At 36.6% G+C, this 10,482-nt stretch overlaps 1 protein-coding gene across 3 annotated transcripts in view; it reads right to left on the bottom strand.

Annotated features, from left to right (window-relative positions):
- LOC149802757 (SEC14-like protein 5) overlaps nt 1-10,482 on the bottom strand; it is a 96,867-nt gene that overhangs the window by 20,531 nt on the left and 65,854 nt on the right. For all 3 annotated transcript variants that reach the window (XM_089952184.1, XM_089952185.1, XM_089952186.1), the window contains exon 13: nt 2,136-2,281. In XM_089952184.1, coding sequence (XP_089808310.1) covers nt 2,136-2,281 — 146 coding nt within the window. The remainder of the gene's footprint in view (nt 1-2,135; nt 2,282-10,482) is intronic.

Genomic DNA, 10,482 nt, shown 5'->3' with positions numbered 1-10,482 from the left:
AGGATTTTTTTTTTTAGATAACCCATCAAATTCAAGTCTTTTTAAAGGTTGTATGAGCCATGAAAAATGTTTGTTTTCTAAACACCATTAGTCCTGTGTAAGGAAAAATAAATAACTGAATAATTTTTCCACTATCTTTATTATAAACATTACAATAATCAGTCCCTTATACCATTGGCTTTTTAACATGTAGTGGTGTACCAGCATTATATATTTTAAACAATTTATAAGTAGTCTATGCCCTAATTAAACAAAAAAGATACAAATAACAAAAAAACTTGTATTATCATCCTTCAACACATCTTTGGGGACCTAAAACTTTACCTTCAGAAATTGATTGGAAATGCCCATCGAATAAGTGTCACTTATTTCTGACTTTCTAACTCTGCTTGAGATCAGCACATTATAAAACAATACATGTTTAATAGTCCTCTATGCGGATAACTTAAATTTTCTTAGCGGAAACCTCATTTCTACCTTCAGTCACAGTGACCCTTACCTTTGACCTTTTGGACCCCAAAATCCTTACTCCAAGTGTAAGCCAGCCACAAAAGTTAGTCCCAGGTCTGTGATGTAGAATGAATAATAACATGCAGAAACTATTTTTTCATTCTGTCACAGTGACCTTGGTCTTTGACCATTTAAATAAAAATTCAATAAGATTCTTCCTTACCCCAAGTGCATGCCATCTACAGAGGTTAGTATCCACAGATGATAAAAAACCCAAAAATCAACAAGTTTTTTCTTATCCCAAGTGCAAGCTATCCATAAAGTTTGGTAACTGTAGATGGTGACCAACTGGAGTTATTATGCAGAACCATTGTCCTTCTTTCAGTCACAATAACCCCAACCTTTGACTCCGAAATTGATAGACTTCATGCTTAACTCAAGCGCAACCTATCCACAAGGTTTGGTAACTGTAGCTGGGAGAACTAATGTTACTGTGCAGAAACCATTTTTCTTCTTTCAGTCTCAATGACCTTGACATCTGACCCTGAAATCAACTGGCTTCATCCTTATCCCAAGTGCAAGCTATAAGCAAAGTTTGTTAACTGTAGATAGGAGAACTGGAGTTATTGTTCAGAAACCATTTTTCTTCTTTCAGTCACAGTTACCTTGACCTTTCATCTTTCGACCCCAAAGTTGAAAAGGTTCTTATTTAATGCAAGTACAAACCATCCACTAAGTCTGGTAACTGTAATTAGTGAAATGGAATGATTGCATTTGAAACCAAATTAGTAACGGACACATAGAAAGACTGATAACACAATATTGTCTGAATTATGGAGTACTAAAACAAACAATTTTAGAACTACACTGCAGCAGATAATACTGTTGATAAGTGGACTTTGATAGTCTAAAATCAAGTCCAACTGCCTACAATATAGACCCTAATCTGCCATCACATAATGTGCCAGCATATCAGGATTCATGTTGTTTCTTCTACTGGCGACTCCGAACAAACTGCACAGAACTGATATGGTAGCACATTATGTGATGGCAGACATGAGTCTGAGCAGTTAGCATTTGTATCTGCCCTGCAAGCAACTATATACAGTAAATTGGATCCGATTATTTTGTAAACAAATTTAAATACTATATTATCCACATGTTTGTTTTATAAATATATAATTGAAATGTCCCATTTCTTTAGATGAGAACAAACACAAAGAAAAGAAGAACAAGTATCATCTATGCCACATGATATGTACACGTTATTTAATGGTCCTCTGTGTCTGCCTTAGTATGGCATGGCTAACTCCATCCCCCACTTTTACAAATATTGACCAATTATATATAAAGTTATTTATTAATCCCACACTTCATTTTTTAATATGCATCAAAAGCAGGTCCCCAATGTTTATCATGGGAAAAATACCATCCCTGACTTGCTCACATGAATATACTTCCCACCTCTCCAAAATTCTACTTACGCCTACCCCATCATGGCCATAAATCTACAGCAGAAAAGAAAACAACAAAACTTTTCTGAAAATAGTGCATGCACAATGACTAACCCAAAATACATATCTTCTGATCATGACCAGTGTGTGCTTGACAGAAGGATGGATGGACATCAGGTTTACTATATAGTCCCACCTCTATCGGGACAGGGGTATATATAACAATCCTACCTGAAGGCCTCTGACTGAAGAAGCTCTGTGTAGTACATAAGTTTGGACTTGTGTACAGCCAGAGGGAAGTCAAAGGAAGCCTTTGTGGAATCAAAATATTTCCACTGCAGGATGTAGCTACCCGCAAGACTGGTTACATGTGATCCCTGAAACAAAACATCAATCAAGTCATCTGTTTGATACACTAAGAGAAAATTTAACACGAGAATTTGTCAAAAATGACTATAATATTTCAAAGAAGCAGCTGAACTGCTTTAAGTGGTCACTGGTGCATATCAACAGCACATGCTCGATGCATGCAAATTAGACTTCTTTGATGTGTAATCATTTCTTATCTACAGTCACACAATAACGAAAAAGTGCCAGTATGTCAAATTTTTTGAAGTGAGATGGTTTTTATTAATAGATAGCTAGACAGAAGGAAATATGGTCATAGAGACCATCTGGTGACAGTGTGACAGGCATTGTTCAAAATCTTTTTTTAAAATATCTGATGAAAATGTTTATCAATAAGAAGATATATGAATTAATCCAATTTCATTATGGTCAGGTGTTAATAACAATAGTCACAGGAAGCGTATTTTCATGCCCTATTTATCACAAAACATTTACACAAGCCAACTATTTTGACTGCAGCAATGTGGGCAACTGGTTATAGATACAGTTTTGAACTGGAAAACCTGTTCATAAGCCTACTTTAGGCAAGGTAGCAGAACTATGAGTCAGTTCTGTTTCAGGCTCATATGTAAGCTGTCAATTAGAAGTGAACTTGGTATTCTGACATGGTGCACAATACAAGATATCAATCAGCAGTGAACAAATTATTCTGTAAGCTGTCAATAGTGAACTCAGTATTCTCACATGGTGCACAATACAAGCTGTCAATTAGTAATGAACTTAGTATTCTGACATGGTGCACAATACAAGCTGTCAATTAGAAGTGAACTTGGTATTTTGACAGTGCACAATACAAGATGTCAATCAGTAGTAAACTTGGTATTTTGACATGATGCACAATACAAGATGTCAATTAGCAGTGAACAAATTATTCTGCAAACTCAGTATTCTGACATGGTACACAATACAAGCTGTCGATTAGTAGTGAACTTAGTATTTTGACATGGTGCACAGTACAAGATGTCAATTAGTAGTGAACTTAGTATTCTGACATGGTGCACAATACATGCTGTCAATCAGTAGTGAACTTGTTATTTTGACATGGTGCACAATACATCCTGTCAATTAATAGTAGTGAACTTAGTATTCTGACATGGTGCACAATACATGCTATCAGTAGTGAACTTGTTATTTTGACATGGTGCACAATACATGCTGTCAATTAATAGAAGTGAACTTATTATTCTGATACTGTGCGCAATACAATCAGTAGTGAACTTGTTATTCTGACATGGTGCACAATGCAAGTTGTTAAATAGTAGTGAACTTAGTATTCTGACAAGCTGTCAATTATTAGAGAACAAATTATTCTTTCATGGTGCACAATACAAAGATTAGTTAATTTAGTTAAACATCAGTGCTCATTTAAAGTATATGACAGATTAAAGTGAGCAGGACAAAATAACCTTGTGTGGAACACAACTTTGGGAGAAAACGTATTTTATGATTTTGTTGAACAGTGCACTAAATTAAATCTTGATATTAATAATAATAATAATACCATATGTACTTGTTATATGTTGACTCAACTACAAAAAAGCCAATTACTCTTTGACCCTGATATATTCTGGGGTGTATTTTGCAAGTCAGACCTGCTGAAGGGTAACTTGTCATCAGTGAATCAGAGTTGTACTTTAGAAAAATAAAACCCAACTGGATAGACAGAAAAAAGACAAAACCAGTTGAAAATAAAATTTGAGTATTGAGTGGAATATTTAAAAACTTACTTTTTATGGTAATTAAATCGATTAAAATCCATAACGCTTAACATGTTAAATCCATTTATATGATAAATCCATAAATTCATTTATAGGTCACATACTGGTATAAAAATGGTATTTCAGAATGATCTGATTCACAATATTCTGTGATGCTGTAATTCCACATGTCTTACAAATGAACCAAGAAAGTTATGTCCATATTTTTGTGATTCACAATACCCTATAATGTCACTATATAATGTCATGCACATCCTATCTATAATCTTCACAGGAAGAATGGCTGGATTGCCAATATGAAGGATAAACTGCGCTACTAAAATGACAACAGTACAAAAGTGGCATAAGCATATGCAATTGGGGAAAAGAGACTTTTCCTTGCTGAACACAAAATTCTCAGTAAAACCAGCAAAAGTGCTGAACTCACACCGGTGAAGAGGTTGTGTTCATGTCAAACTTTTCTGTTGGTTGTCTGGGCTGCAGTCACCAGACCCATCAGATCCAATTCTTGCCTCTGCAGATAATACTGATGAAAGTTTGAGACGGTTGACTGTCTATGTCAACACATGGTTTCTATTATGTCTTGGTTTGAAACTTTACATTAAAAGACAAGGCTTGCAGGGATCACTCCAATCTCATGAGCTGAGATCTTCATGAGACATATCTGATCTTCTCAGATTTCTAAGTATGTTGAGTGCATAACCAACCTGAGCTTGATTCTAGGCCTTGACGTGTTATATCATCTTTCCCCACCTTTACCTGAAGAAAGTAGTGTCAGGACCATTGATCCCTGAAAGCGCTGACCAGGTCCTGAATTTCCACCTCTCTGATCATGTTAATTATGGAGAGGAAACAATGACCATTCCTTTTTTTACTAACTGACATCAACCTATTATTAGCTATGAACTATTGTATCTGGATTGGTGATAATTTGGGTAAAAAGAAATGACATGTAACTCGCTCACTCTGCATGCCAAAGGCAGAGCTTTCAATGACCATTCCTTTTTTACTAACTGACATCAACCTATTATTAGCTATGAACTATTGGATCTGGACTGGTGATAATTTGGGTCCAAAGATAGGGTATGCAACTCGCTCACTCTGCATGCCAAAGGCAGAGCTTTCAGAAGCACATTTTGTACAATAGCAGTTTCAGCGAGGTCCTGGCTAAAAGATTAAACTGATTTTAATTGAGCCATGTTAGGACTCACAACAATTACCATTCAGGAAAAAGGGTAAGAGACTTTGGTCTATTAAGGTCAATAGCTGGTCTGATAAATCTTTATCTCTACTATGATGCCTGAGATCAAGGGGCAGTAGCCTATAATTGTAATCATGGTTAACCTTATCTCCTGAAAAGGTCACAGAAAAAAGTTAGCCAGTTGTGAAATTGAGGTTCTCAATGACATGATGCTGTTGCTACTGTGTCAGTCACTGAAAACCTGCAACTTGTCCCCAAACTAAGAGGGTAAAAGAAAAAAAGGGGGGCTATACTGTCATAGTTAATTACTGAACCAACACATAAATATCCATCTTTCTTCCAATCTGGTTTCTACTGAAATCAAAATCCTCATAACACATAGTTAATTACTGAACCAACACATAAATATCCATCTTTCTTCCAATCTGGTTTCTACTGAAATCAAAATCCTCATAACATTCCCCCTCCAGCTGTATAAGCATTAACCTATAGACTATTTCTGAGCTAAATCTGTTCTTTATCTATGCATGAAATATTGTGCAGAGAAACCCCTTTCATAATCTGAAGTGGTATATGAAAAGTTGGCTCAGCCAGTTTCAACAAGTTGGAAAATATTTTTGACAGTTGTTTTGAAGAATTTTTCACAGTTAACAGCCATTGTTTCCTGAAATCTGAATAAGACTCAATGTCCTAAAATTCAAATGCCAATTTCCTAGATAAAATTATCCCTCAAATTCTGTAAAAATTTTAAGTAACATAGATCCCATCTATTTTGGTGCTGTGTTTTAAACATATGTAATGTAACAGTCAAGATTTCTGAAACTTTGCATTAAATTTTGGTTGATGGTTCAGCTAACTCAGCATCTGACATTGGATCAGTTGAACAAATGTATCAACCATACAAATTCCCTCTGATGAGTTACATTAGTAATGAAACCGGTCACGGACCGGGGTTACTAGATTACCCCAGCTGATGGGAGGGTGGCCTCCATATCCTTTCAGTCATCACTTTCCAGTATCTGACATCATTTTAAAATTATTGTCCTCCATTTATTTCTTTATTATTCACTGACTGTGGCAGCAAAATGAAGAGTGATCATCTTCATCTTCAAAGTTTACAGAAGCTTCATCTCATCTTCTTGGCCTGAAGACAGTGTGCACTTAGAAATTAACCAAACACTGATACATTTCTTCTCAACTCCTTTGAAACTAAAGTCTATCCACTCAATTGAGGGATTGGAAATTGGAAAGTCATCAGAGTTATCCCTGCACTCACTGTAGCGGTTGTCCTTTTTCCATCAATGCATCCAAGTCCATATAAAAATACCTGGCACCATGGGCCATGGACAATGTGATTCCTTCATCCATTTTTCTAATGGAATTATATTTCCCTAATGTATATGCTGTCAAAAACTGGCCCACAGGCTAGACTGGCAAACAGGTAAGTGATACTGCTTGTCTTGCCAGTATTCAAAGCCAGTGAGCATGCTGGCCATGTGACTGGATGGGTGTTTTAGCGGTAGACTGGCCAGTCAGCGTAGGTACTACCAAGTTGGAGTGCATGGCAAAATGGACAGACCAGCTTGTTGAATCCCCAGATAATTCCACATATAATGGAATGGCTGGCTGGTATGTGACATGGTTCACTGATGTGATGGAAACCTAGTCAATCATCAGCCAGCTGGAGTGGATCATCAAAACCAGACAAATACCTTACATGCCCAGGGTTACAGGCCTGAAGGTCTTGTTTTGGACTTACAGTAGTACATACACTCATTAAGTTGCCTAAATATGGGGGGGTCACCCTCCAGTTAACTCCAATCCATCACTGGAACCATGTTATGAATAAAGGGACAAAAGATCACTAGAGACCAACAACTGTGTTGTCACTTCTTGAATCAGTCAATGCATCTGTGCCTCAAGTTTTGTCTGGGAAAGATGCTTGATCAATATCTCCACCATGACTTGCTCCTCCATTTCTAGCTACCAGATGTTAGAGTTGCTGTCTGCATCATTATTATTATGAAGGAAGGGGGAATCATGATGGCATCTCCAAATGCAATACAAAGTGATGATGTCTTGGGATGAAGGTACACTGCACTCTGCTGAATGCTTCCTATGTCCTTCTTTGCTCCTGAAGCTTTAACAGAGTAGTGTGGACCAAACTCCCTTGGACCACAAAAGGCAAATGCTTCAGGTCAAAGTGAACTTACATTCAGTGCATAACTGATATGTATCATGCAAGTCCTTACCATTCTTAAACCTGTTGCACTTAGTACATTTTGTCACCACTGTACAACTTGGAAGACAAGAACAACAAAATAAGACAAAATTATTACAAAAGTACTGACCAGTGTAAATAATTAAAACCTATCACTTAAGTAAAAATACAGGCAGTGTGCACAAAAATCAACAATGAGCACCAATAATACCAAGTTAGAGTACAAGGTCTGAATACTAAGTTCACAACCTTATTATCCAAATTAAAGCAAAATTTTTATGATGTAACAAAAACCTTTTTACCAAAATTACTGTACCATCTGTCAGTTGATGATTAAAGACACTCCGATCTTGGATAGCCAAGCACTATAATGTTGAACATACTATGTGAGGTCTAAACTCATAAACATCCGAATGATAAGTAGCTAGATGGAAATGGAACAGGAAGGTAATGAGTACAAGTTTTTTCTTTCACTTTGCCACTAAGTTATACTGACAGGAAAGATAAAAATTTTGTTTTCTGGGATTGCTGAATTAAGGAGGTAGTGGACTTTATGATATGGAAATGTATTTGATGGAAAGATTGATGACCTTACATCTAATTGGCAGAGCTTGTCATGTCATTATCATCATCACATATTTAACTCATTCACATTAAACAAAGATCTTGATGACACAGGCTCTTGTACCAAGTCAAAATCCCATATATAAAAAAGTCAAGAGAAAGGTTAAAAAAAAACCTGCAATTTCAACTAAAAATATGCATAGGTCTCACTCATAAAATCAGGTCAGTATGAATGTACGAAGTAGTGTTAGATGGCATTCAAGCACAAAAGTGGATAGAAGATTAGAAATATGGTCAATAAAGTGGTAAGAATCTCGGTTAATCTGATGCAAGATCATTAATATGCAAACATCTAGCTCATAATAAAAGACATTATATATCTTAATGATATAAGCCTCTAAAAACATTTATAAAGATATTATCAGAAGTAAAAATGCTAAAGCGTTAACAAGATCAGCCAATCAGATGAAAGATCACCTCATTTATATGCACAGATCTAGCTCATAATAAAATATATTATACAACTTGATGATACAAGCCTGTACCAAACAGTACAAAAAACATTATCAGAAATAAAGTTGATAAAGTGTTAACAATGAGCCAATCAAATGTAAAAACATATCACCAAGTGCCAGGATCTTGATCTGATATCATAATGATTTACACCTATCTGCCAAGTCTCATCAAAACTGAACTAGATATACACACTACAGAGTGATAAGCTCATGCGCAAGATGACATCATTATTAAGGGTGGATCCTAAACATTATCGATCTCACGCAGAAACTTGATTGTATAAGCCAATATTCAATGCTTGATTAAAACCAGATAAAAAATACTGTCTCCCGAGTTATAACCAGCTTGATCAAATCAGAAGTAAGATCACATCATTAATATGTGTGAACCTGCTTATTCCTGAAACTGTTCAAGACCTATGATGATCTATGCATGCATTCCAAATGTGATCAAATTTGGATAAAAAAATATGACCGCCAAAGCAGTAACAAGCTCAGCCAAGTAGAGGCAAGATTGCATCCTTTTTATGTATGGAGATCATTTCTGTCCTTCAAAAGAATTTAACTTACCAATCTTTCTGACAGCAGTCACTGAAGTATGCCACTGTTGATATTGATGCAGTAAACCAGAACAGAGTGATGATACAATGATTCAGTTTGGAAAAGACCCACTGGCTAATGTTTAGACGAAAGGGAAAGACTTGAACTGGTACACCTTGTCTTGGCAAGTAAATCAAGAAATTAGGATGGATAGGTTTGTTAAAATATGCATTAGTCAGACTGAGAGTCTTGTTGGTCTTGCCATCTCCATCATAAGAATGCACTGTATGAGGCAAGTCAGATGAATGATCAGCCTCAACATGCCATTTGTCTCTTGTATAAGGAAAAGCCTTGAATAAAACTTCAGAGATTGTTGTTTTCTCACCATCTCCAATGTCCTTTTGTTCAAGACAGACTGAATCTCACCTTCTCCTGATCGAACAGTATGTCTGTTAGAAATAGGGGGACTGGGTAAGTAAAATCCAAAGCCCCTCTAAACCAACCTGGATCACCCATTTGTTTTTGAGGAAACAGGTTGATCAGTGAGATTGAAATTGCAGATATCTGGCATCCACCTATAGGTTGTGGGCAGTGGGGCTGGTAGATCAGTGATAAGAGCAGAGAAGCTTGGACAAGGAATCTGTAAGACCTCTTTAAGACTGCCTCCTACATTTTCTTAGGCTGAGATATGAACTGAACCTGTGGCACAAAAGATCCCTTTTACTGTACTCATCTATTGTCCTTCTGTTGTGACAGTGGCAGATGGATCTTAAAAGGGCTCAGCTGCCTGCTTCTGAACTTCTTCAGTTTTGCTCCAAAAGAGTAACAGAATGAAAAACTGCCTTGTTAATGACCTAAGTAATTTGGGCCTTTGCCTTCCTTGCACGCTCACTGACCAATTTTTCGGCCAGTCCAAACAGCACCAATAAGGCCAAGTCAAACAATGAAGATGTGGCAACATTTCGAACCAATTTTGATGTGGCATCAAACACATTCTTATCCACTTTATAAAAAGTGTGACAGACATGTGGACTGCTGCTAAATTATTATCTTGAGCCAGGAATTCAGTATGGAAGGTGTCAGAGCTGGTTTTGTACAATGAAAATGTTGCTAGTACTTGGCATTCACAAAAGAAAGCCTTAGCATTCTTTGGATCACAGACTCTATCATCCAGATAGTTATAAATCTCCCTGATCAATGCTAACTGGCGAAGCAGCCACAAGAACAGTCTCTAACAAAGCCATAACTTTATAGTCATGCATGGTGGTAGGAGGTGGCAGGCATACAGAAACCGACAACACCTGGTATATAGCTTCAATGGCAGCCTCAAATTTGAACTCAGTCTGCTTCATAGTTGGAACTGAGTAAGGCTGTTGTTCAAAAGTATCCTCACATACAATGTATGTAGTGT

This window comes from Sinohyriopsis cumingii, chromosome 3 (genome assembly GCF_028554795.1).
Source record: "Sinohyriopsis cumingii isolate HCF-2022 chromosome 3, ASM2855479v2, whole genome shotgun sequence".
Lineage (NCBI taxonomy): Eukaryota > Metazoa > Mollusca > Bivalvia > Unionida > Unionidae > Sinohyriopsis > Sinohyriopsis cumingii.
Note: the sequence above shows the minus strand (reverse complement) of the source record. Positions and strands in the feature narration are given on the sequence as shown.